Source organism: Gadus macrocephalus, chromosome 8, assembly GCF_031168955.1.
Source record: "Gadus macrocephalus chromosome 8, ASM3116895v1".
Lineage (NCBI taxonomy): Eukaryota > Metazoa > Chordata > Actinopteri > Gadiformes > Gadidae > Gadus > Gadus macrocephalus.
In genome coordinates, this window is record NC_082389.1 from 3,541,069 (window position 1) to 3,568,824 (window position 27,756).

The 27,756-nt window shown below is 40.1% G+C and overlaps 4 protein-coding genes across 7 annotated transcripts in view; 1 reads left to right on the plus strand and 3 right to left on the minus strand.

The window, feature by feature from the left end:
- The window catches only part of slc39a6 (solute carrier family 39 member 6), a 583,352-nt gene that overhangs the window by 90,397 nt on the left and 465,199 nt on the right, over nucleotides 1–27,756 (plus strand). The gene's annotated exons all lie outside the window — the stretch shown is intronic.
- Nucleotides 1–27,756, minus strand: part of LOC132462545 (uncharacterized) — a 570,484-nt gene that overhangs the window by 68,304 nt on the left and 474,424 nt on the right. The window contains exon 1 of one of the 3 annotated variants that reach the window (XM_060058111.1): nucleotides 14,350–14,769. The exons of the other annotated variants lie outside the window; for them this stretch is intronic. The gene's annotated coding sequence lies outside the window, so the exon portion shown is untranslated. Of the gene's footprint in view, nucleotides 1–14,349; nucleotides 14,770–27,756 lie in introns of those variants that run through there. 3 annotated transcript variants of the gene reach the window in all.
- On the minus strand, nucleotides 2,710–5,064 carry LOC132462555 (uncharacterized). The gene has a single exon (XM_060058132.1). It carries the CDS (start codon nucleotides 4,979–4,981, stop codon nucleotides 3,470–3,472), a length of 1,512 nt encoding a protein of 503 aa, XP_059914115.1. The 5' UTR covers nucleotides 4,982–5,064; the 3' UTR covers nucleotides 2,710–3,469.
- Nucleotides 18,510–27,751, minus strand: LOC132462557 (uncharacterized). Of its 2 annotated transcripts, XR_009526877.1 has the most exons (3): nucleotides 27,445–27,751; nucleotides 26,381–26,465; nucleotides 20,826–20,906 (listed from the first exon to the last, which is right to left on the minus strand). XR_009526877.1 is itself a non-coding variant. In XM_060058135.1 (2 exons), exon 2 carries the CDS (start codon nucleotides 20,703–20,705, stop codon nucleotides 19,098–19,100), a length of 1,608 nt encoding a protein of 535 aa, XP_059914118.1. In that variant the 5' UTR covers nucleotides 20,706–20,906; nucleotides 26,381–26,465; the 3' UTR covers nucleotides 18,510–19,097. The 2 variants fall into 2 exon arrangements, 1 of the variants encoding a protein (XP_059914118.1); XM_060058135.1 differs by lacking the exon at nucleotides 27,445–27,751 and having other exon boundaries at nucleotides 18,510–20,906.

The following is a 27,756-nucleotide window of genomic DNA, read 5'->3' on the forward strand; positions in this document are numbered from 1 at the left end:
CAAAGGGTGTTCGTTATTTTATCGTCCTTTTGGACCTTATGTAGACAATGCTTACTGTTGCGCATTGTGTCTCCGTGACAGAGTGCTAGAGTGGAGGTAGCGCGTCAGTCTTGAATTTCTGCGCGGGGGTTTCGACTCCCAAATGACGCGAATTTATGTGAAGCTTAAAAAGTCCCAATTCTAATGCATATGGAATACTTATTCACTAAAGCTTATGGAATTATATTTTTGTGCTTATTTCGAACTTGAACCCATATTTTCAAGGCTATCTATGGGGCATAAGCAACGGCAAGTACACAAATATCGTGTATGTGTGTACTTGCCTTATACGTCCACCTCTTTAGGGTTGGTCCGATGTGCTTTGTTTGCTCACAATCGATACTTTCATCAATGTGAATGTATGTTCAAATCCAGGACAGTTGGTCAAAATAGAGATGAAGCAAAATAGAAAGGGAACAGACTTCTATCTAATATTTTGGGAGTGGGGCACTGTCATAATCTGACTCAATTTAGATGTCCGCAGACCGCAGACATTATGTTTGCTTCGAAGGTCCTGCAACTTACCTTTACAACCATCTACTTATGGGTTCTTCTTTATACCTGTCAGGCCATTTCTCTGAAACCAACTTGTTTGTGGTGAAACTGGCTTTGAATGCGGATGTTTTTACCTCTCATGGTTTTCCCATCTCAGTTTACCCTGACCAGACCCGCTGGTAAGGGGTGAAATCTGGAAAGTTTTTCAGAAGTGATAAATGAGACAGGACACACGTTTACTTTTCTGGCAAAGTACATCATTTCTGGCAAAGCAGTTATGGGGTAAATGTGCTGATTCCAAGATGAAGCTCCAACAAAGTAAATAATGTCTGCCAAAATATAGTGTGGAATGAATTATTATGCGATAAGAAGGAAAACAATCAAATATACTGGCAATACTAAGGTTATAAATAGTTAAAAACTTTCCATTACCATTATTATCACTTAATGTGACCCAGAAGACGTTTTCATTGTTACAACAATAAAGACGGGATATGCTGTCATGAACATTAACATATTGGCCGCCATTCTAAAGTTATTTTTGGTAGCATATGCCCACATTATCCTTAGGCCCAACAGGCAAAATATCAGTTACAGGATTACTGTAAACAGCTGCATACAAGACAGCCGAATCTGGCGCCCTCGTTAAAGAGATGCGTCTCCCAGGATAGAGTCCCTTCCGACTCCATCGGAAATGGTTCTAACCTTAGCTTACTGCAATGTTGGCTACAAACGTATGGAGGTAGATTTGTGTCTTTATTATGCAATCAAACAAAATAGGTTTGAGAGCAAAACTTTCCACACTGCAATCAAAAAATAGATTTGAGAGCAAAACTATGGACACTACAATCATTTTTTTTTTTATTAAATGTGAAAATAAATGTGATAAAAAAATTATTAATGGGAATCCAAAAGTTTTGTTTGCAAATCCAAAAGATTTGCTTGCGAATCCAAAAGTTTTGCTTGAGAATCCAAAAGCTTTGCTTGCTGTTGAGCTGAATCTCGTGGGCGGGTCCTACGCCGAAAGATGTAAGACACGTCTCTATTGGCCAGTCTCGATCGGAGTGACAGCTTGGCAACATCCACAGTTAGTAACGAGAGAGGGAGTTTTGAAGTCCATGATGAGACAGAGCGGGACTCGGGAGCTGAGAGGACAGAAAATGTGCAGGTATGTCTTCCGTCATAGTAATAGCAATAATGTTATGTTTGAACTGGTGCATGTAGATTGCTTTTGTTTAACGATCTGTGGATGTTGTAATGGGTTACAAAATACACATTATTTTGTCAGCCTGTAGCTGCTAGCTTAGCTCAATTACCTAGTCATAGGTATGTTACGTGCCCAGGCTGCCTATTAGCCTGCATGACGTTGTGCATGTAGCTACTAGTTAACAGGACAATTTGTGTTCAACGATCTCTCGTTAACTGTGGATGTTGCCAAGCTGTCACTCCGATCGAGACTGGCCAATAGAGACATGTCTTGCATCTTTCGGCGTAGGTCCCGCCCACGAGATTCAGCTCAACAGCAAGCAAAGCTTTTGGATTTGCAATAAAACTGCAGTGTCGATAGTTTTGCTCTCATATCTATTTTTTGTTTGCAGTGTGGAAAGTTTTGCTCTCAAACCTATTCTGTTTGATTGCATAATAAAGACACAAATCTACCGCCATACAAACGCCAACAAGTTGCGTAGTACAAATATTGTATATGTGTGTACTTATACTTCCACCTCTTTCGAGGTGTAATCATTTGTTGGTCAGTGTTTAGCATCGGTTGGGTGTGTGTCATCCTTATTTTTATTGTGTAGCCAGGTCTGTTATATTTTATAATAGTCTCATTTTGTAATTTATATTTGTTTATTTCTGTTCCAGAGAAAATAGTGTATTGGATATTTGACACAGTTTGATTAATGTTGTGTTGGGAACACAAGTGTTTTATCAATTGAGAAATTGTACCTTCTGTTAAAATAAAAATGAAGGGCTGTGGCTGGGAGCGATAAATGTTAGCGTCTGTTATACAAAGTTAACACAAAACCCATCTCTGACTGTCGCCCCCTGCTGGTGGTTTCATAACCTCGTTAAAACTGACCAGAAGGGGCAGCCTGCAAAGGATAACTTCAAACTAATATTTGAGATTATACAATGGGCATCAATCAAATAAAAAGGTCTAAAGTCAACATAGATCATCGTATTCATCTTTAATTCTCTTTTAGGTAACATATGTGTCAACATTATACATTAGGTAATATTGTTTTGAGAGCATTTGTTCATCTCTAATAGAGGGGTCCAAAACCTTTTCAGTTCGAGATCCAAAAGAGACATTTGGGGTCTCCCTGGGACCCAAACTTAACAAGAATGCATGATGAATTGCCGTAACATATACATTTATAAACTATTGATTAAGAACACAGCAAACCATGAATTTGAAAATAATAAGAAAAGTATTTATCTTATCAAAAAAGTACATTACAGCCATATCCAATGTTATGATCAAGTTTCAACAGAAGAGAGAAAGAGAGTGCAGATCAGTTGCCGAACAGCAACTGAGCTAAACAAACACTCTATTTTAATTAGGAAAATAAATCACAAAGCGTATTTATGCATTTTACTCTGCCAATTTGCGACCCAATATATATATTTTTAACAAAACATTTTCATCAACATGTTTAATTTCTAGCAATTGCATTGCTCTGTTAATTCTCATCAAGAGCAACCTTGTAATCAAATCAAAAGCTTTAATATGTAGACACATGCTATTAAATGGACCCAGTCCCTTTTGCGCTGGGAGAGGTACTAACCACTGGACTGTCCTGCTCCCACATCGAGGCTACCGTGGCCCCGCTAGCAACCTTCCCCATCATAATGGTTCCCGCCTTCATGCCCTGGAGTTTATCGATGCGCTTCTGGTAGCCGGGCTTGGACGCTGTCTTCTCTCCCTCTATCAGCAAGTCATGTATTCAGATGTTGAGAGGGGACTTGGGTTCAGAGCGATCTCATTCAGGGTGTTTTGACACTCGACTGATTGCTCTATCAGCTTGACCACCTCGTCCTCTATGCATTTGCACTCCTCTTTCATCCTTTTGATGACATCTTCAACGGATATGGCTTCCTCAGAGGCCTTCTGATACTTTGCTTTCAGCTCCATGCTGGTTTGTTTGACTTTCACCATCTCGAAACCCCAGTAGAAATTATCACGGCTATGATTCGGTACTGGGCACTTATCTTTGCATTGTGTACATCTTGCGCTAAAACAATGATTGATAAAGACCTTACAAAAGTAAGGGGCATGTAATGGTGGATCGCAATATCTGTGGCAAGTGGATTTACAATTTTCACAGTTAAGGTTTTTTTCGTCGGTTTTAAATTTAACAATCCTTTGTTCATCGGACTCAAACTCAAAATTCTCATTGGCTGTCTTATCTGAATTGTGTCTGTAGAGAATTTTAGATTTTTTTTCAATCTCGTCAAATTTAGCCCAGGACGATTTCATCTTACTCTGGATATTCGCAATGGAGATCTCCATCTGATATCTCTGTTTGAGCACCTCCTTGGTTAAGCTCAAGCTCTTGGTCTCAATGTCGTTCAGAGCAGAAAAGAATCGGGACATGCTTTTGGTTCCCTTGTTCCAAAGTGATTTAAACGGGTCAACCTCCTCGTTCTCATCATCGTCCTCATCTTCGTTGTTTGCATCAGGTATCATTTTATCAGCGTTATTGAAGATGAAGTGAATTGGTAAACCATTTTTCAGTTTAGGACATGGGATCCCGGCCTCTATGATCGCATTGAGAACCGCAGGTGGTGTGCCATCTGAGAATGTCACCAAAATCCGGATGTTTTCTGCCACATTTTTGCCAAATATTTTGAGCACTGCGTCAAAGATGTATTTCTGTGTTTGTGTAAGCCGATTTAGAGATGCTTTGGCCACGACGCAAATGGCATCAATCTCTTTGACTCCATGTTTAGCTGAGAAGACCTTTTTCAGCTGAGTTAAAATCACCCTGTCGCTCTCTATGCCTCTCGTGTCTCCAAAACCCGGTGTGTCGACAATAGTCAGGGAGTAGTCAAACTTGAAGCCCTCTCGGTGGTTGAGCTTGTACACGGTGACTTCAGAGGTCTGGCTGTGAGCCTGAGACTTGGCCGTGCCGTCGTCTACCAACTTGAATCTAAAGGTATCCTCCCATGTGACCCCCAGGATGTAGTTGATCATCCTGTTGACCAGGGTGGACTTCCCCGCCCCAGTGGCTCCTAGAACCATGATGGTGCGGTTCATTTTACCGGAGGCTTTTCCAAACATGAAGCACTTGCATCCCTCTACCATCTGGGGTTCCAGAGGAAGAGTGTAAACGTCCAGAGTACCTGAAGGTCCTTCAGTCTTCCTGCCTTCATTCTTAACAGCTTCTGCCAACCGCTTAGGGGGCGAACAACTCAAATTGTCTCTCGAAGTATTCATCATTGTGGCCCAATGTGTTAACTTCTCAAAATTCTGACTAATTCAAACGATCTTCTGATGAGATAGCAGGAGGAACCCTGACAGCCAACAATACAACAATTGGAAGTGATCTGATTGCTGTTGTGTTGATTTGGAGAGAGATTCTCGTATAAATATCCCTGGTGTGATCTGCAAACGAGAAACAAACATGGGAAGGTGAGGATTTTGGATGAGTTAAACCTTCTTAGGTTTGTGTATATATTAGGGCTGTAACGATACACCAATTGGGTTTTTATCACAATTTTGACCCACGGTTCGGTACATCCCACGATATTTTTCAATTTAAAAAGCATTTTATTTTAACAACACTTATATAACAATTAACTTAATGGACTATTTAATAACAAAAAATGTGTACCACTGAACAGACTTGAACAGAAAGAATAATATTAAAGTATAGCAAAATGAATGAATTCTGCGATTTTGCATCTTTTACAGCTTTTGGTGTGAACGTACAGTTACACCGAATTCTGCGACCCACCGAAAAGTGTGACCTCAGGGGGCGCTGTTGAATGTTTTCTGCAATATGCACGAGTTTGAAGCGTAGACATGCATGACAAAAACATACATAAAACATAAGATCTCCCCTCAATCAATAACCTTTTTATTAAAGGTGCTTGATAAATACATTTGATTGTTTTGATTAGCATTTTACAGACCCATACAATGGATAGGGCGTTGCAGAAAATGTGCAACAACGCCCCCTGGGGTCACCCCCACACTAGTCCTGTGTGTTCAATGTTCGCTACATCACAGCTGTTTCAAAAAGTGTGTTTCCATCTCCCATTTTGCGCATTTACACTCTTTCGCATTTCTCAAAAACCACCTCAAGCGAGCGGGTCAACTATTTTGCGAATTAGAGGATTTTTATGCGAATTTTGGTGTTTCCATCACCGTTTACTGATTCGATACTTAAAAATTCGCATAAAATCAGGGGGATGGAAACGCAGCTATAGTTAATAATTAGGTTGCGTTTAGGTATGTACTCTTGTATTTGCCATTGCTTAGTTGTTTTCTGGCAATATACCGTTTGGGAGGGTTGTATGTCTATAGTTGGGCTGGAAATTGCCAATCCGATCTGGCAACACTGCCCTCATGCCAAGACGTCGATTGATCAGCCAAATGCTGAGAAGAAGCCACACACATGTCTGTTATTATACATTTCTTTATGGCATAAATGCCAGACCGCTTAAGCTGTATTTGTATGAACCAATAAACAGGAGCCCTGGCTGTGGAGCAGCCCGGAGGGAGGGGTTAACCCCTCAAGCCTAGGCTATGAGAACCAACGAACCCTGCGCTCAGTCTTATGCCTCGTTTCTACCGAGCGGTGCGGTACTGTTCGGTGCGGTTTGGTGTGGCGCGGTTCAATTATATTGGTGTTTCCAACGCCATAAGGTTCCGAAATAAACGCGCCAAGCCTACCTATATTTCGGCACTCCTCCGTTGGGTTACCAAGCTGTCTGAAATGGTGCCGAAAACGTGGAGCTACACGCGCCGTAATTCTGAAATCACTTAAAAAAGATCCAGTTTGGTTTGGCAGGTCACTGATATCTTTGCCACGCAAGCAGCGAGGAGGATTGACTTGATCTATAAATTCAGTCCCTCACTCTAATTTGGCTTATCACCATGACCAACATTCTGAAACGTCAATTAACATCCACATTTGCCTCAATGTTAGGCTTATAGCCCATGTAAATAGTTGTGAAATAATGTTCTTGTTCTTTTAATTGCTTGTTACTCTGACCGTTCTGTATGATATTATGGAACGGATGTTAGCGAATGATTCAGAGCATGATGCATTTTAAATGGCATCACATTTGGTCTTCATTTTTCTTAAAACAACTGTAGCTGAAAATAAACAGCCAAATTACAACCAATAGCTTCAGTCATTGAGGGCAAAAATAGTTCCCATTGATAGGCCCAGATTTTTTTATTTAGTTTTACAAATCAAGAGTAGGCCTGATTTGAATGCTGCCACTGGTGGATTTGAATACATTTTATTCACATAATTATCCCTCTCTGCTATTTTGTAGTTCACCAAAACATCCTGAAACAACTTGATTCCCACGTACTTATGACACCATACGCCACTAACAGTGCAAGCAGGCCAATGGCGACCAAGCATGCAGTCTATCCTCCCTCACTTTAAAAAACACCAGCCACCACTGCAGTGTATATATGCAACCTGGTATCACACGATTTTGTGCTCATGCTCATGAAAATGTATCTATTGAATCGTGTCCCAGAACTACACAGAACAAAATTAAATCCCATGCATTTTGAATGGGAGTGTTTCTATTATATATTCTTATTATTATAGAATATTATATATTATAGAACATTATATTATATAGATATAGAGCTCCGGGAGTCCGTATACGGCAACAATACCTTCTCTTCCATGCTGTGGTTCACTCTGACAGGTCATTTGTATGCAATAGGCAGCAGCTCATTTGCATTTAAAGCTATAGACACCAGAAACAGCACATTATCAAGGGACTAAAATAGAGGGGAATAGCCGTAGGCGAGAACTTTCTTCCTAAAAGTTATTTCCAGCAAACGGCTTTGAAAACATGTTTTCTGGAACTCATATACTGTTTACTTGTTGGAAATACATTATAATATTTCAACTTTAAACAGAATATAGCTTACCCCGATTATACTCCTATAAAACCCCCAAATAAGCATGCAAAACGCCACAAGCAGTTGACCAACATCATATACAATCACTGAATGAAGATTATGATGATTAAAGGCACATTTCTAACTAGAACCGTTTTTTAATGCCGAAAAATTGTTAATATTTAATTTTCCACTGATCAAATTTATGTCATCCATGTTTGGTTTTCAGCGATAGCAGCATCCATAGCAACCATCATAGCAACCTCGACAGCCACGTGATGTGGACGCAGGCCCATTGAAAAGACTAGGCCAAAAGAAAACGTAGGCTTTTTAGAGCCATTATGGTAAAACTACTACATTTTACTACATTGGTGTGAGACACTGGGTGAAGGGACATGGTTAGTTTCAGGTCTTGTGGAGGTCTGCTGCAAAAATCGGAAACAATTGTATGCTTGTTAGGACCTATCCATAACTAGAGGTTGCACTGCGCAACCCCGTCTTGAAATTGAAATCCCCCAATTGAAAAGCATTGGTCTATATGTCGTTTTGTGTAGCACGAAAAAGTCTGAGAAACGGTCACTTTCAAAATGCATGGGTTAACAATTAGTTCTGTGTAGCACGAACAAAGTCGGACCATCACGCTTTGGGACACGTTTTCCCTCGTGCACATTTCGTGTGCATGAGCACGAAATCGTGTGATACCGGGGTAATATATGTATGATGAATACAAATCGCCATAATCCATGAAGTTGGAGAAATATAATGAATATTTGGATACTGCACAGATATCTACTATATATTGTGGCAATCAGGGCCTTGGTCGCCAATTCCGGGTGCAGCAAAGGATCCTGGGAGGGTCGCTGGAAGCGCCACTGCCACCGAGGCAGTGGTGGGTGAGGGGTGTAATGCGGGTTTTATGTTAATATAAAGGAAACTCCCAGGATGTGCAGTGTATGGGGCACGAGAGTTGCAAACTCCTTTGAACCTTGCCTCCCGTCTGGTCATTCCTATGCTGCTCGCCACAATATATATATATTTTATTTATTATATATAAATTGTATCTGAATTTAAGATTTAATCTGAATTAAGGGTGGGCTAGATTTCATATAGGAACCTGCCGTAGTCTACGTATTCCGTTAATAGGGCTTTTAGTACATCAACATGTATTATGGGATGTATTTTACGTTTTTAAAGGATTTCTGGGCACAACCACAGCAGAAAGAAGCATGCAAACAGGGGGCAGGAGGCATGGAAAGCAGATGGACAACCGTCCAGATGGCAAAGATATTTTGTGCCATTTTGGCAGACGCCAGGGATGGAAAATGTTGCAACATACCATGAGTTCAATTCCTTTATTAAAACAGAAGACATTCATGGATCCAAGTCTTTAAAAGGATGGATGGGAGTTGTAATCTAATTATATGTATGCAGTAGGGTTGTAACGATGCGCGTATCAAACTGAAAATCGCGATACTCAAAGCCACGAACCTGTCTCGCGGTGTGAGAAGGCAGAAGCGCGATATGCCCTTTCTAACTCTTCGGTCAAATTGTCCGATATAAATTTGCTAATAATTTGTCTAAATAATAGTCTGCTGACAGCGCCCCCTCCTATCGATGCCGTAAATATGTGACGAGATGCCCTCTCTGTGATCACAGCTCTCCGTGGCTACGGAGGATTGCATTTCTCCACAGCCGTCGAAGTCCTCATATGCGATATGAACGACATTTATCCAGAGTGGACCAAGCGCGAAAGAAATTGCCTGTGATCCTGTCTCTATTGTTTTGTGTGATTTGGCAGTTTGCATGCTTATAGGTCGGAATGAAGCGGCCACCGATTATTGACAGGATGGGTACTTTATTCTACCGGACTCGTTCGCTTCTTCACTAGACACACGCGCTACCGCTCGCTCTCCTCGCTCGTCCACTCACTCGCTGACGTCACTCACACACGCATACGCACACTGCCATTCTCTATGAAGGTATTATTGTAGCAAAAGTCTTTAGCACCTGTAACTGCAGAATTTGAATGCGTACACTAAAGTCACAGTAAATTTGAAGTCGTATATATTTATTTTGCATGTGTACTCTAAAGTCACAAATGTGTAACAGTACATTTGTAGTCGTAAAAAATATATATATTTTTTTTATACCATTGTAAACACAAAATAGGGTATACGAGTACGCTAATCTGTGTTACAGGTGCACAAATACTTTTGCTACAATTATTGCAGCGCAGTTGGTGCAAAACACATTCGCACACCCGTGTTTCATAATCTGAGAACATGCCCAAAAGGTGTGCATTCGTAAACCCAAATTTGAACAAATGCATCAGAAGTTGCACATCTGTGAACGCTATGTTAATTCAGCATTTTAATGAGCGAGCACAAAACCATTTTACAACTGCTCGAATCTGCTCCTGCAAGTCTCAGCTGTGGGTTTTTTTGCAGGTTGTTTTGCAACACCCCTAGGTGGTAAATGTGTAGCAAAAGTGTTCGTATCCGTAGATGACAGAGCGTCCGTGAGCGGGACAAAATAGTCCCGCCCATCATTTCCTACTCCAATGAAAATCGCCGGCAGGGATGCATTTCTCAAATTAGAGTGACGGCTGGTGGTGATTTTGGGTGGGTGGGCTAAAGAATGCATTACATTTATCAATACTTCACAGGGCTCCAGACGCCATGAGGTCACCTTTATATCTCTGTTCATAACTTTCATATAATGTGAATGATTTTTAAACAAGATTAAGGTGTAGAGAAAGGCATGTCTTTATTTGAAGCACAATTATAAATAAAAAGGAAAATATGGTGTTTTAAGTGCTTCACTGAGCTGAAATTGAACATTTCGAACTAAACCATTAAGCAAAATAAAACTTTTTTTGTGCTTAAAGTATTACACAATTAAAATGTTGACTGGTCTCCCTTTGCGCAAAATGCGGCTGTAGACGATCACACACGCTTTGGTATAGACGTCTGTGTCGCCGTCAATCATGAAGGACATGTAGGCTATAGGCCTACATGTCCTTCCTGATAGATGTGGCGTTTCCGACGTCCGCAGCTGTCTTTTGCTTCAAGGTGTCGCCCATTAAGCCTACTGCAATGAATTGTGCACATTCCATCTCATTGCTATACGTCGGGTTGATGTTTAATCCATTTCTCTTCATGAGAATAATTTCGGATTTAAATTGAGAATGGCAACTCCTCTTTGGCAATGTTGTATGCAACATTAAATGAGATAATTTCCGATTCCTTAGAGAACCTTATTGTTACTGCCTGTCGCTGAAATGCAGCTTGGAGAGGGGCCACTATCTCTACACACTTGTCACGTCATGTTGGGTTATTTAGACAGCTTTTTAAATGTTTCGATACGAAACGTAGTTGACCCGCTTACAAATGCACTATTACCGGCCATATTCTGACCGCACTCCTGACAGTAAATCTGTACATCGTTTGGTTGATGTGTCCCCAATCTTTTCACTTCCAATTTTTCCTCCAAAGACATTAAAGAAAACCGATTAGAAAGTAAATAATCCACTTCATTCATTTTCATGCTAACGCCCGCCATACTGCACTTGCGCTACTGTGCTGTGATTAGTCGAAGGTCACTGTACTGTAGCTACTGTGCTAGGTCAGACTTTGGGCTAAACTAATTTAGCCCAAATGGGAAGCATATGAAGGGGGCGTGTCAGGGCACCTGTCAATCAAACGTCAATGGAAGCTTACGCTACTGCGCTTGGGCTGAATACATTTAGCCCATTCACAGGAAAAAAACGAAGATGTATATATCCTGGGTTTTTCTGTCACTTTTTGGTGCTGTTGCTCCTTTAGGTTCTACCAAAATTTAAAACAATATGTTCTAAGTTTTTAATAATATTTTTTTTATTTTCACTGTAAGAGGGCTTTGCCCTGTTAGCCCATTTATACCATCCGTCCCTGACTGGGACCCATCGCGTGCCAGCCATGGAGCTATAAAGATCGCATCATTCGTTTCTTTCTGGAGTAGTGAAGAGGGCGTCCTACTGAACGGAGATGGGTATCCTACATTATGTTAAATGAAATGACTTAGTTCAAGTGAATTCCCCCCAAAGTATTTCATTAACATGCCGCAAATGTCCTTCAATATATTTTAATGGTCGCCATAACATAAATTCAGAAATGTTAATGCAATACTTTGGGGAGAATTCACTTGAACTAAGTCATTTCATTTAACATAATGTAGGATACCCATCTCCGTTCAGTAGGACGCCCTCTTCACTTCTCCAGAAAGAAACGTATCCCGCGCTGAGTATGCTGCGATCTTTATAGCTCCATGGCTGGCACGCGGTGGGTCCCAGTGTAATTTGAGAAATGCATCCCTGCCGGCGATTTTCATTGGATTAGGAAATTATGGGCGGGACTATTTTGTCCCGCTCACGGACGCTCTGTCATCTACGGATACGAATACTTTTGCTACACATTTACTATGGAGTCAGTTTCCTGCCATAATTCAAACCTGAAAAAAAAAGTTTCAAAGGCTTGTAAGTCTGGGTTTCAAAACTCAACACCTTGTAAAAAAGGTTTTGCAACACTGAAAAAAGAGATTATAACCTGAAAAAAAATAAAACTAAAATTCAAACATCTGTAAACATGATTTTGTGTTCTATTTTATCTTCTTCATCATTTTCAGCAACACATTTTCAAAGTTCAAACAATTTCACCAGCGCATTTGCAGAGTTTCAAATCTGGCACTGTTCTAACGGTGTATTTCATTGTTGCCCGGTTTTGAAACCTTGTAAATGGGATTCTGCAAACAGGTGTTCATACATTGAGAAATACGTTTTGAAAGGTTGAATATTTAGTTTTAAAAACTTGTAAAGGTGTACGTTTACGACATTGCAACGCATTTTTTCAGAACTGACTTTTCAGCACTGACTTTTTAGAGATTTGAGCGCAAGCTTTGAGTCACGTGAATATTGGCAGTGTTCTGACGCCACTCGTTTTGAAACTCCTGACAGTCGAATCTGAAAACGTTCCTGGGGGCGGGACCATTTAGCTCTAAACCTATTGGTTGCTCTCGGCTGACGTACATTCCAATCACATGTGCCGTTCACCGGGCTGTTCGTGATTGACAGTGCTCTGCCGATGACACGAATAACGACGGGTTGATTTCGCGGTTGATTTTGATTTCCATTTTCTGGAACCAGAGTCTCATCTCCATAGGACGCGACTAGCAAGGACGCGTCCTAGCAAGGCTGCAGCCTTCACTTTGGGAAACAGCCATGGTTCCAGAAAATGGAAATCAAAATCAACCGCGAAAGTCGCTTGTTATTTGTGTCATCGGCAGAGCACTGTCAATCACGCACAGCCCAGTGAACGGCACATGTGATTGGAATGTACGTCAGCCGAGAGCAACCAATAGGTTTAGAGCTAAATGGTCCGGCCCCCAGGAACGTTTTCAGATTCGACTGTCAGGAGTTTCAAAACGAGTGGCGTCAGAACACTGCCAATATTCACGTGACTCAAAGCTTACGCCTGTGTGGTCAAATCTCTGAAAAGTCGGTGCTGAAAAGTCAGTTCTGAAAAAATACGTTGTAATGTCGTTAACGTACACCTTTACAAGTTTTTAAAATTTGCATTCGTAAACCCAAATTTTCAAATTTGGGTTTACGAATGCACACCTTTTGGGCATGTTCTCAGATTATGAAACACGGGTGTGCGAATGTGTTTTGCACCAACTGCGCCGCAATAATTGTGGCAAAAGGATTTGTGCATCTGTAACACAGATTAGTGTACTCGCAGACCCTATTTTGTGTTTACAATGGTATAAAAAAAAAAAATATTTTTTTTACGACTACAAATGTACTGTTACACATTTGTGACTTTAGAGTACACATGCAAAATAAATATATACGACTTCAAATTTACTGTGACTTTAGTGTACGCATTCAAATTCTGCAGTTACAGGTGCTAAAGACTTTTGCTACAATAATACCTTCATAATTCTCGCGCATACACATATGCTACTCGTAACACTATGCCTCGTTATTGCGACGTTCATGTTTTTCCTCATCCATTGAAAGTTAGGCTATTAAACATGTTGCATTCTATACGGCCTGATTATGTCATTATTTAAGCTACATAGCCTAATAAGAAGCGCTAATAAGGATATTTGAATAAACCAACCAAACAGTTAAAGGGGCCCTATTATGCCTATCAGCAAAAAGCATCGTCCAACTGCAATCTTTGGTTATTTCTTTATTAATTTAGCTATACTTTAATAGTATTCTTTCGGTTCAAATCTGTTCAGTGTTCCAAATTATTTGTTATTAAATGTTACATTAAGATAATTGGTATTTAAGTGTTGTTTAAATAAAATGCTTTTTAAATGTAAAAGAATCGTGGGATGTATCGAACCGTGGGTCAAAAATCGTGATACAAACCGAATCGTGAATTTGTGTATCGTTACAGCCCTAGTATGCAGGTAGAGTTTCTGCAGTGGATAGGCTACACCAGACTGTTCTATCAGATACGTGTAGGTGTATAACTACATTTGGTAGTTGTGCCTTTCGCTTGTGCCTCGTAAAATGATATCCACACTGATCCACAAATGCACGTTTTTCACTTGTGACTCGTAAAAAATAAGTTATTCACACGGATATTAAAGTTAAAGTATTGCATTCTATTCACCACACAAGAAAGCAAACCTAGTTCAGAAAATTGTTCAATTGTTCTCACCACATTGGTTCCCCTGGTTAGCCAGGTGCAGAATGGGGGGTTGAGTAGATGCAGTGAAGTTGAGTCGCACGTTTCCGTAGATTTTCTATGAAAAAGATGGCGTAATTTATTTTTTTCATAAAACATGTTTGTGTTACAAGTGTGTTACCCATTAGGCTATCGATTAGCTAAACGGGTTAGAAACGCATGTGCACGGCCTTAGTTAGGCATGTGTGTCCAAGACTGACGCCCTGAATGTTTTGCAGAAAAGAGCCCGGATCTATTCATCTGTCGATTGGTCCTCTCTGTGTCAATTCAGCAGCAGATCTACATCACACTACTTGTAACACGCCCATTTTGTGTGACAGGGACGGACACAGACAACGAACACTGGTTGCAGTATCTGAACTGTGTATGTGAAACAAAATGTAGTAATCCAAAAGTAATAATCCAAAAGTGTGGCTGGCTTTGCAACCACACTAATTTAAGGAAGGTTAACATTCGTTAGGGTTAGGCGTTACAGTCCTGGAGCTCTATATCTAAATAATATCATATAATACATATAAATCTATCATTTAATACACATTATCACGGCCAAAAGCTGTGTGCGCCTCCAGACGAGAGCTCCAGAGAGAGAGGGGGCGGGACTTAGTGACATTGGTTTAGAGGAGATGGTGAAATTATTTTTTTCACCCTGAGCAAGTTTAAACTCTGAAAGCTAGACAATAGAAAATCTAGAAAATGGCCAAGTGGTTGAAAAGTAAATCTGAAAACAAGGAAAAAGGAAATTCCATGAAAAAAGCACATCCAGAAATACCAAAATGCCGCCAGATTCCGGAGAAATACATTTTAATAGGATTCACCTCTACATGCTCTGACCCTGCCCTGGCGTTGAGCTTCTTTTGGGGGGAGAAATTAGCCTACAGTTGCATGAAGCACAGGCCCATGTTTCCCACTAAATTGTGAGCATTTTCACCCTTTTAATGTTCATGTTTTAACAACCAAATAGAACGCACATTGATTATTTTGACCTTTAATTAAAAAAATGTACGTACGTTTTTTTTCAACATTTTTAATTTATATGTTAATTATTTCTGTTCAAGAGAATATATTGTATTGGATATTTGACACTGTTTGATTAATGTTGTGTTAGGAACACGCACAGTGTTTTAACAATTGGGAAATTGTACCCTCTGTTGACACAAAACCCATCTCTGACCGTCGCCCCCTGCTGGTAGTTTCATGACTTCATTAACGGTACGGCCACACCAAACGCGTTACTCGCGTTGGATAACGCGTGTAACGCGCCTAACCTGACGCTTGATCATTGTGTGTCACAAAAATGGTTCAACGCGCCTAACGCGCCTGTGGCTGCGCTGGATTTAGGAGTCAGAGGTAGGAAACCTAAACGCTGCCGTGTTTGGGTGCATGATAGAGTTTAGATCGGTGGGGTATTCCACAAAGCCGGTTTTATCACGTAACCGGGTAAGTTAACCCAGGGTTTGCGGTAACCCTAGGTTTTCCGTTCCAAAATGAACATGGTATGTTAGTTACTATAGAAACATATGCTCTGAATCAAACCTGGTCGGAGCAGGTTTTGCGCAGGTTAAGTTTGAAACATAACCCGGTTTTGGGTATTTGAACCCGCGTTCACCGCAGATTTCATGTGTTCACAATGGCATGCCCTTTTGATGAGAGAGCTGCTGATATCGGAGCGCAAATTGTACGTGCAATCCATCGGGAGCGATTATTAAGACATCGGCTCGACATCTTGGCTTATCGGATGACTTTTTGCTGGAGAGATATAGAATCAAATCTTTAATATTTTTAAATAGCTTTCTCCAGCCTTACATAGCCAACACTACCAATCGAGGACCTGGCCTCAGTTCACTCCACACTATTTGCGAAGCCCTCCGTTTTTTGCAAACTGTAGTTTTATCTTTAATGTTGGAGATGCTGAGCCCATCTCAGTCCTTTCAGATGACCCATCCAAGATTTTTATCGGCCTCCTATCATACAAAGAGCAATATTGTCTGAGTACTATGCCGAGAGGCACTTACAACATGAAGTATAAAATAGTCCTAACGGACTTACATCCACTGGAGAATGTTCGATCGTAGCCGGCGGCTTCATGACAACCACTAATCCATCTTGATCTGTGAAGTTGATGAATTGTCACTTTTAGGTTTTCTAGCAATTACCAAAAAAAGAAACATTTGGAATAGCATGCGCTGTGGCAAGCACACGGTTTGCATGTGTTACTTCGGAGGCAAACAAAATCTAAAATACAAGAAAACACAAAAACCTACATTCAACCAGTGGGGTACCCTCACATGGCCCCTGCCTATCTGAGGAGGTACCTCCAGGTACCCCCTGCATGCCAGGGCGCCCTGAATGTATGTTTATTAACAGCTCCTCCACCGGGGTCAAGACAATTTGAGGGCCAGATCCAGTCTGCCGACTGTCAGCCTTTTCACGATTGGCTTAAAAAAAATGGCTTATTTAAATTTAGAAAAGCTTACCAGTTTGTATGTTTTTATACTTCATTTTTACTTGATCCGCTGACCGCTTGGGAGCCATCGGAGTACATATTTTTTTAGAAGAAAAGGGTTATGTGGTAGGAACGTTAAGAATGCTTAACTGGGATATTTATAGATTCATGGCTCCAATAGGATCATGCTTTTGACGTGTAACTAACGCATTTACACGGTCAGCGATCCGCTGCCAGACTTTGGGCCTCCGGGTAGCAGAGGTTTTAGCGTTCCCGTTTCTTGTGATAATGTCCTTCTCCTCGTCATAGCTCTCCAGGAGAACCTGGAGTTCCATTACATTGAAAAAAGCGGCCCGTTTCGCCATTTCGATCAGGGTTTCCATGATCCACATCATGTCTTTTTAGGTTTGGCGTGGACGCGCACAACCCTGTGTTAACCAACCCCGAGTTGATTGAACTAATGCATAAACGCTGCTGTGGAACCGAAAACTCTGGGTTGGTCGGCACAGGGTCAATCAACCTAGAGTTCAGCGTTAACTCTGTTTGTTAAACCTCCGTTCGTGGAATACTCAACGGGTTAGATTAAATAATCTCGGATATAAATAACAATAATCGGGTTAAATAACTTCACATGGTGTGTCTGGTGTGTTTCCAGCATTCGTAATGTTGATCAGCAGAGAAATAGTCCGCCAAGACGTTGAGGTTGCTTAGCAACCAGAGACGCTGTCCATGCAAGTGAATGGAGCGTTCCCTCTTCACATAACTATCAAACCAAACATCCTTCACATTCACCGAGCGAACATTATGAAACTAAAATGCACATTTCTCGCTAAAAATGTTTACATAAACGCTTTTAATGGCGTAACTATGTTACTATTTCCACCCAGAATAAAGAAAGCTGTCCGCCATATGCTTCTGTGCAAGCGTCACTACTCTCTGCCAGTGACGTCGGGTCAAGCTCAACTCTGATTGCCTATCGCGGCTAAGCATCACGCGTTGGAGCGTTGAAAGTTACATTTTTTGAACTCCGGGCGTTGGTGCGTTGGGCGCGTTACTGCGTTTACGTGCGTAATTGCGTGCGTCTGCCGCGTCTAACGCCCCTAACGCGACGCTTCAACACCCATACCAATGGTTCCCTATGCAAAAATGACGATTTTCGACACCCCAAACGCCGAACCATAATACTGATCAGAAGGGGCAGCCTGCAAAGGATAACTTTAAACTAATATTGGAGAATATACAATGGGCATTAATCAAATAAAAAGGTTTAAAGTCAACACAGATCATTGTATTCATCTTTAATTCTCTTTTAGAAAACACACATGCATCAAATTCAACATGATTATACTTTAGTAAATATTGTTTTGAGAGCATTTGTTCTTCTCCTCTAATACGGGGGTTCCAACCCTTTTCACTTCGAGATCCAAAATAGACATCTGGGGTCTCCTTGGGACCCAAACTTAACAAGAATGCATCATGAATCGCCGCAACATATACATTTATAAACTATTGATAAAGAACACAACAAACCATGAATGTAAAAATAATAAGCAAAGTATTTATCTTATCATAAAAGTAAATTACAGCCATAATCCAATGTTTTGACTTGTGTGTTAAGTACACGTAAGAATATGGACAAAATAAACTTATTTTTTCATTTCAACATTGTGATCTAGAGTGAGCGAATCACAGTACACGTGTACAATCACAGTACACGTACGAATTTGGACAATTAATTTGAAAAATTAGTACAAGGAAGCAGTTATTGAAAACACTCAGTGACTCAGTGTTCAAGCTGGAGTTGGGAGTGCAGCCAATCATATAAAGTACACAGAGCAAAATAAACAAAAACACAATCAGGGTAATAAACTTATTTTTCATTTCAACATTGTGATCGAGAGTGAGCGAATCACAGAAGTCTCACTCAAAGTTTTCTCAGCCAGAGAGCAAACAGGTTGTCAGGTCAAGGTTCCACAGAAGAGAGAAAGAGAGAGTGCAACAAAAACTCCTATTTTAATCAGGAAAATTAAGTCACAGTTAGCGTATGTATACATTTTACTCTGCCATTTGGTGACCCAATAATTTTATATTATAATAATAAAAAAAAATTGTTTAATTTCTAGCTATTTCATTACTCTGTTAATTCTCATCAGGAGCAACCTTGTAATTAAATCAAATCAAAAGCTTTAATATGTTAACACATGCTATTCAATGAACCCAGTCCCTTTAGCGCGCAGAGAGGTACTGACCAATGGACTGTCCTGCCCCCACATTGAGTCTACCGGGGCCCCGCTAGCAACCCTCCCCTCATAATGGCTTTCTTCTTCATGCCCTGGAGTTTGTTGATGCGCTCCTGGTAACCAGGTTCTGCCGCTTTCTTCTGTCCCTCTATCAGCAGGTCGATGTATTCAGATGTTGAGAGGTGATTGGGGTTCAGAGCGATCTGCTTCAGGGAGTTTTGACTCTCGTTTGCGCGCTCCATCAGTTTGACCACCTCGTCCTCTAGGAGGTCGCGCTCCAATGTCTTCTCTTTGATGATGTCTCCAACAGACATGGCTTTCTGAAACTTTTCTTTCAGGTTCGCGAAACTTCGTTTCTCCATCACTTTCACGGAACCCCAATAGAACAGATCACGGCTATGGTCCGGTACAGAACACTTACATTCTTTACATCTTGCGGCATAAAAATGTCCGGTAAAGATCTCACAAAAGTAACAAGCACCAAATGATGTACTGCAATATTTGTGGCAAGTGACATTACAAGTATTACAGTTAAGTGATTTATCTTTGTCTTTAACTTGAACAGGCTTTTGGACTGGGACCTCATACTCAAATTTCTCATTGGCTGAAATCTCCGCTTCGTGGCTTTGGAGAATTTGAGATTCTTGCTTAATCTCGTCAAGTTTAGCTAAGGACAATTCCATTTTATTCTGGATATTTTCAATGCAGATCTCCAGCTGAGCTCTTTGTCTGAGCACCTCCTTGGTTAAGGTCAAGCTCTTGGTCTGAATGACTTTCAGAGCAGAAAAGAAATTTTCCATGTTTTTTGTTCCCTTGTTCCAAAATATTTTACCCATGTCCACATCATTTTCATCATCGTCATTGTTCCCATCTTCGTTATTTGCAACAGGTATCTTTTTGTCAGCGTTATTGAAATTGAAGTGAATTGGTAAACCATTTTTATCTTTAGGACATGGGAGCCCACACTCATTGATCGCCGTGAGAACCTGAGGATCTGTGCCATTATAGAATGTCACCAAAATCCGGATGTTGTCCGTCACATCGTTGCCAAATATGTTGATCACTGAGTCGAAGACGTATTGCTGGGTTTGTGTAAGCCGAGCGAGAGACGCTTGGGCCACGATGCAGATGGTATCAATATCTTGGACTCCACATTCAGCTGAGAAAAGGCTTTGTAGCTGAGTTACAATCACCCCGTCGCTCTCTATGCCTCTTGTGTCTCCGAAACCCGGAGTGTCAATAATAGTCAGGGAGTGGTCGATCTTGAAGCCCTCTCGGTGGTTGAGCTTGTACACGGTGACTTCAGAGGTCTGGCTGTGAGCCTGAGACTTGGCCGTGCCTTCGTCTACCAACTTGAATCTAAAGGTATCGTCCCATGTGACCCCCAAGATGTAGTTGATCATCCTGTTGACCAGGGTGGACTTCCCCGCCCCAGTGGCTCCTAGAACCATGATGGTGCGGTTCTTTTTACCTAAGTCTTTTCCAAATGAGAAGCACTTGCATCCCTCAACATTCATGTACTGGGCTTCCAGAGGAAGAGTGTAAACATTCAGAGTACCTGCAGTCTTCCTGCCTTCATTCTTCACAGCTTCTGCCAACCGCTTAGGGGGCGAACAACTCAACTCTTCATTCAAAGTATCCATCATTGTAGCCCAATTTCTTAAGTTCTCAGAATTCTGACTAATTAAAATGGCTGTAGGATCTTCTGATGAATTTAGAAGATAGCAGGAGGAACCCTGACAGACAACAATCAAGTTTCCTGGCTGAACAAGGCTCAATTGGAAGATATCTGATTGCTGTTGTGTTGATTTGGAGAGAGATTCTCGTATAAATATCCCTGGTGTGATCTGCAAATGAGAAACAAACATGCAAAGGTAAGAATTTTGGATGCAGAAAACCTCCTTATATTTGTGTATATATTAGGGCTGCAACGATACACCAACTCACTATTCGTTTTGTATCCCGATTTTCACCCACGGTTCGATACATCCCACTTATATAACAATTCACTTAATGTAATATTTAATAAGAAATCATTTTGAACACTGAACAAACTTGAACGGAAATAATAACAAAATTAATAAATAAATAACCAAAGATTTCTCTCTTTTCTGCAACAAAATAATACTGTTGAAAAATAAATGGAATTTAACTCCATTGAGAGGATTCAAAACACGCATTACCCCCCACACCCACCACTGCCTCGGTGGCAGTAGCTCTTCCCCTGATCCTCCCAGGATCCTTTGCTGCACCCGGACTTGACGACCATTGCCGTGTTTGCAAAATATATAATAAATATCTGTCCAGTATCCAAATATTAATTATGTTTCTCCAACTTCATGGATTATGGCGATTATAGTATTTATCGTATATATATATTAACCCGGCATCACACGACTTTGTGCTCATGCACATGAGAATGTGCAAGGGGGAAAACATCATGAGCATGATGGACCTTTTTCATGCTACACAGAACGAAATGTCAACCCATGCATTTTTGAAAGGGAGCGTTTCTCTGACTTTTTCGTGCAACACAAAACGACATATAGACCAAGGTTTTTATATTGGGGGATTTCACTTCAGATCGAGGGTGGGGGGGGGGGGGGTTGCGCAGGTCACCCTCTAGTTATGGATACGTCTACAACAATCCAATTTTTCAGATTTTTATATTCTGCATATATTCCATATTCTGTTTAAAGGTGACATGTTATGATGTTTTTCCAACAAGTAAACATAGTATATGAGTTCCAGAAAACATGTTTTTGAAGCCATTTGCTGGAAATAGCTTTTTGGAAAAAAGATCTTGCTATTCCCCTCTGTTTTAGTCACTTCAAAATGTGCTGTTTCTGGTGTCTGTAGCTTTAAAGGTCCTATGGCATGCTACTCTATGGATGCTTTAATATAGATATTAGTAGATTGCAATTAGTAGATTAGTTGATAGATTGCGGGGAACATAGGACCCTTTTCCCAGAAAAGGGTCCTATGTTCCCCGCTTTTCCGAAAAAGGGTCCTATGCTCCCCGGTATGTATGACTACAGGGGAACATAGGACCCTTTTTGGGAAAAACCTATGTTCCCCAGGTTCTATGTTCCCCGCTCGGGGAACATAGGACCCTTTTTAAAAAAAAAAGGTCCTATGTTCCCCAAGCGGGGAACATAGAACCCGGGGAACATAGGACCCGGGGAACATAGGGATGCAAAAGTCGTCAAGATTGAAAAAGAAAAAAATATTTGTTGCACAGCTGAACGCTGTATCACATCAGGAGCTGGCTGTTCTCAATTCACAACACGCATTCCATCAAAACTAGTCTACATCAGGCATTATGACCAAAACTCATGAACTCCCCCCCTCAATTATTCCAGAATTCAAGAATGACCAAAAGTCACTTTGTGTCAACAAGAGACTGACTCCACCGACTATAAATTGCAAGTTAAAACAGCCGACCACTTGAGTGCAAAAAACACAAAAGACCTCGCCACAGCACCAGCTAATCTTAAGCAATAAATATCGCGTCTTACCTTTATTTATGTGGCAGTGGTCTGCAGATGCATCCCGTGGTGTAGCCTACCACATCCATTTAGTTCAACAGGTTACCATTCTGAAACTGTCCATGGTACTAGCAACCTGCTCTGGTGCTTCTTACCTATGTATTCAGGCTAAAATGAATTGATTGTCTGATGCCTCATCATCCCAGCCAAAGACTATTGGTATTATTAGTTATGGTTACTTGCCAAATCGAAAAAATAACTTCACACAGTGTGTATTTTTCCAATGTATTTGTTATCATTCGTAGCGTTGATCAGCAGAGAAATAATTCGCCAAAGTCGTTGACGTCGCTTAGCAACCGAATACGAATGTAGTCTACAGCATTGAGAAGAGCCGTGTAATAAGTAAGGGATAATGTATAGAATGCCGGTCATTATCGGGAAAATAAGCCCTGACAGGGTGAACAGGACACCGACGCGCAGCGAGGGTGTCTTGCTTCCAACTGAAGGGTCTTAAATTCGACCGGCGACGTCTTATATATTATCCTTCTTATTACACGGCTACTTGCCAAAACAGAAAAATGACTTCACATGGTGTGGCTTGTTACAATTTATTTGTTACCATCATTCGTAGTGTTGATCAGCAGAGAAATAGTCCGCCAAAGACGTTGACGTCGCTTAGCAACCGAAGACGCTGGGGTTAAAAAGTTACCGGACCTCTTGAGGAGTGATACCAAAGACGTCATTATAGGCAAAAAGTCCCTTGTTTACCTTGACAGCGGTCAATTTATGATCTAGCATTCACTGCAAAGTTGTGAAGAGCCCATGCAAGTGAACGGAGCGTTCCACGGCATTAAGAAGACCCGTGTAATAATCCATAATAATTCAACTCAAATTATTATTTTTTTAAGTGGTGGGTACAAAATGATTCATGACGAAATCTGGTGGGGACGCGTCCCCGGCGTAATCGACGCCTATGGATAAATCCATCTGTCGGAAACAAGTGTACCATCAGCACTTTCCAGCAAGCCTAGTCCTCACGATTCTCTCATAAATGTACATATATGAAGTAAAAACAGTGTTTATTTTCACTAAGGATGAATGAATTGCTATCGATTGTTATCTTGGATATTTTCTCAACACATTTTTATTTATACCTATGTATTCTGTCAACTTTGTGAACTAACAGTTGGGTGAGTGGTCTAACCCTAACCTAACCCTTACATTTTTGGCCACGGTAAATTTTTGTAATTTCCTTATATTAGAGAAAATAGGCTTAACAATCGACTTTTTACATAATAAATATGTCTTACAATATCCCCAGAACCAAAATGTAACTTGCAAAAACCCATGGTAAGGTTAATGTTAATATTAATAATTGTGATATGACGACACTGAAAACACTGCAATTGTCAGCCACATAAATTCCATTCAGTTGAGTTTTTCGGCATGCAGCTGAGACCACTTCTGTTGCGATAAATACTATAATGTATAATATAATAAATAATGGTTAGTCAATTTAGAATATTCAAAGAAATGGAAAATAAGGCATTAAAAGTTTGTTGATTTCTTCAGTAATCCTTCCTAAATTACTAATTAGGTTTGGATTGAACCCTGAACGACCGGGTGCAAGTCAGACACGTTACCAAAATCTACGGAAAATATTCAATTTAAATTTGTTACGCTTAATACTGCTTATTCATTCAGAAGATCAGCGATTTTATTGCCAGGCGGCCTCCCTGTTTTTATTGATGGTTACGGTGTTCCCTTTTAGATGTATTATATGCTTGTAGTTGTGCTCCTAATAGACCTCCACAAGCAGCTTCTGTTAGCCTCTGGAAAAGTTCCCGCTCGCTCCTTATCGGACATTTCTAACCGGGCTTAGTTCTAACCGGGCTTAATCAACTAAGTGCCGCTTTCGTTAGCGACTTTAATGGAATACCCCTCAAATTGACTTAAAAACGTTTACGTTACATAAACACACACACAAGCTCGGACCCAGCCACAGAAAATGTATGTTTGGTACATCAACTCAAATAAAACAACCCTCCCAATAGTCATACATAGAATTATCTTATATTTATGTAGAACTTCAACTTGAATTAATCGTACAATCTTACAAGAACATAAAGAACATAAACCAGAGAACTATGTAAAGTCAACACCAGCTCGACTTCTATATCGATGAATCAAATCTCCTTAAAACTTGCGCGGAGGTTTGAGTGAAGTCTGATGGCCCTCCCTCACCCTCAATTACTATTGGACAGTTTGTAAAAATAGTTATAATAATCCTGGAATTTTTTTTCATAACCAGCCAAAATTTTATCTATCCGCTCAATACTAATTTTTCAAGCCAATCATGATTAAAATTAGCCCAAGTTGGCAACACTGCATGAGGAACCAATAGGAACAGCCTTTCCAAATTAAAGCAATTAGGAGCTTCAATTGGATGGAATGATTGTAATTTATGACCAGGTAACAGGATGTCTGTCCTCCCAAATTGTTCACGCACACACGCACACAAACAAACACACATACATGCAAAAATATATATATATACACAAACAAAAGGAGTTTTTCCTCCAACACTATGCCTTATTATTGCGAATCAGACGTTCATGTTTTTTCCCCATCTATTTGAAAGTTAGGCTATTAAACATGTTGCATTCTATACGGCCTGATTATGTCATTATATGAGCTACATAGCCTAATAAGAGGCGATAATAGGATATTTGACCGGCATCTCATCAAAATTTCCCGAAAAACAAAACCTAGGCAGGTGTCTTTGACCGGCACCGTTTTTTTCTAGCGGGAACGTTGGTTAGTGCTACCAAACAATTCATATATTTATCCATTTTTCCTATATTGTTAGCCCAAATTCAAGTCTGCCTCATCAGAATGAAAGGGTGCTATTTAATTTACTTTGTTGCAGTATGAGAATAACTTTGTGGACATGGTGTTTTATGTGTGTGTGTTTAAATAAAGGAAACTCGCAGGATGTGCGGTGTATGGGGCACGAGAGTTAAAAACTCCTTTGAACCTTGCCTCCCTTCTGATCATTCCCGTGCTGGTCACAACAATATATATTTTTATACATATATATCTCTCTCTATATATATATATATATATATATATATATATATATATATATATCTCTCTCTCTCTCTCTCTCTCTCTCTCTCTATATATATATATATATATATATATATATATATATATATAGGCCTATATGATATTTATTTAAACAGAATAAGGGTGTGCTAGATTTTGCATAGGAACCTGCCGTACTCTACGTATTTCGTTAATAGGGCTTGTAGGACATCAAGATGTATTATGGGATGTTTTTTTAAGGGTTTACAGACGGATTTCTGGCCAACATCACAGCAGACAGAACAGCATGCAGGAGGCATGGAAAACAGATGGACAACTGTCAAAATGGCAAAGATATTTTGTGCAATTTTGGCAGAAGCCAGGGATGGACAGTGTTTAACATACCATGAATTCACTTCCTTAATTAAAACAAAAGATAGTCATAGATCCAAGTCTTAAAAGGATGGATTGTAGTTGCATGCAGGTAGAGTTTCTGCAGTAGATAGGCTACACCAGGCTTTTCTTTCAGATACGTTCAAGTGTTTAACTAAATTTGGCAGTTGTGCCTTTCACTTCTGCCTCGTAAAATGATATCCACACGGATATTTAGCGATGCACAAATGCATGGGTTCCACTTGTGACTCGTAAAAAAAGTTATTCACACGGATATAAATGTTAAAGTATTGCACTCTATCCACCACACAAGAAAGCAAACCTAGTTCAGAAAATTGTTCAATTGTTCTCACCACATTGGTTCCCCTGGTTAGCCAGGTGCAGAATGGGGGGTTGAGTAGATGCAGTGAAGTTGAGTCGCACGTTTCCGTAGATTTTCTATGAAAAAGATGGCGCAACTTTTTATTCATAAAACATGCAAGTGTTACAAGTTTGCTAACCATTAGGCTATGAATTAGCGAAACGCATAAGCAAGGCCGTAGTTAGGCACATGCGTGTCCAAGACTAAAGCCCTGAATGTTTTGAAGAAAAGAGCCTGGATCTATAGATCTGTTGATTGGTCCTCTGTGTCTCATTTCAGTAGCCGTTCTACATCTCACTGCTTGTAACAGAAGACTTTTATGTTTGCTATAGCTTTCTGCTAAATAACTTTGCCTTTATTTTCTATTTTAATACTAAAATGCCTTTTTAACTTTCTATTTTTTGCATATGTTTTTCTTTTACTTACCTATTATTTTATTTAATTGTATGACAATGTTTATATGTGAAGCACTTTGAGTCTGCCTTGTGTATGAAAAGTGCTATATAAATAAAGTTGCCTTGCCTTGCCTAACACGCCCATTTTGTGTGACAGAGACAGACACAGACAACGAACACCTGTTGCAGTATCTGAGTAATAATCCAAATGTATGTTAACGTAAATGCATACAGAGATGGGAATAACATTGTTATAAATAACGGCGTTACTAACGGTGTTACTTCTTTCAGTAACACTGTTACTTCTTTTAAGTAATCTAATTGATTACTCTTGTCTTCACATCATAATAACGCTGTTACCGACGGATTAGATAGTTACAGAATATATGGAGGAAAAATAATAATAACAATGGGTATCCATAGATACTCTGAATACAAAGAAACATGATTACAATAGGGTGGCTTGCTTTGCAAAAATTAAAGGAAGGTAACCAATCGAGGTACACATTTAACATTTACATTGATAATGATTGGTTTATGGAATGTTAACGTTTGAATGTAAATCAGGTGCCAGATTGCATAAAATAGATCCAAATAGAGTAGGATAGGTAATAAAAGGAAATGCTCCTTAAGACATTACAGTACAATGAAGTGAACGCACCTGGTTGTATCTGTCCGGTCCAGGTCCAGGTCAAGGTTCAGCCTTCAACAGAGACCAGACCAGAGCTGCTCCGGGTAAACCTAATGAAAAACTCTGCTAAATAAGGCACTTGCAATAATATAAATCACAATGAAACTTAGAAAAAAAAACAGGTCCAAATCATCACAAAACAGTTTAAAAAGTTAGTTTTTGGGCTGATAACCACTGATTACATACATTCAATAACATTCCAAAAGGGTGCACAAAATCAGCACCACAACAACTGTATTGTATCAGGTGACAATATAACTGATCAGATAATGTTTTTGTCCT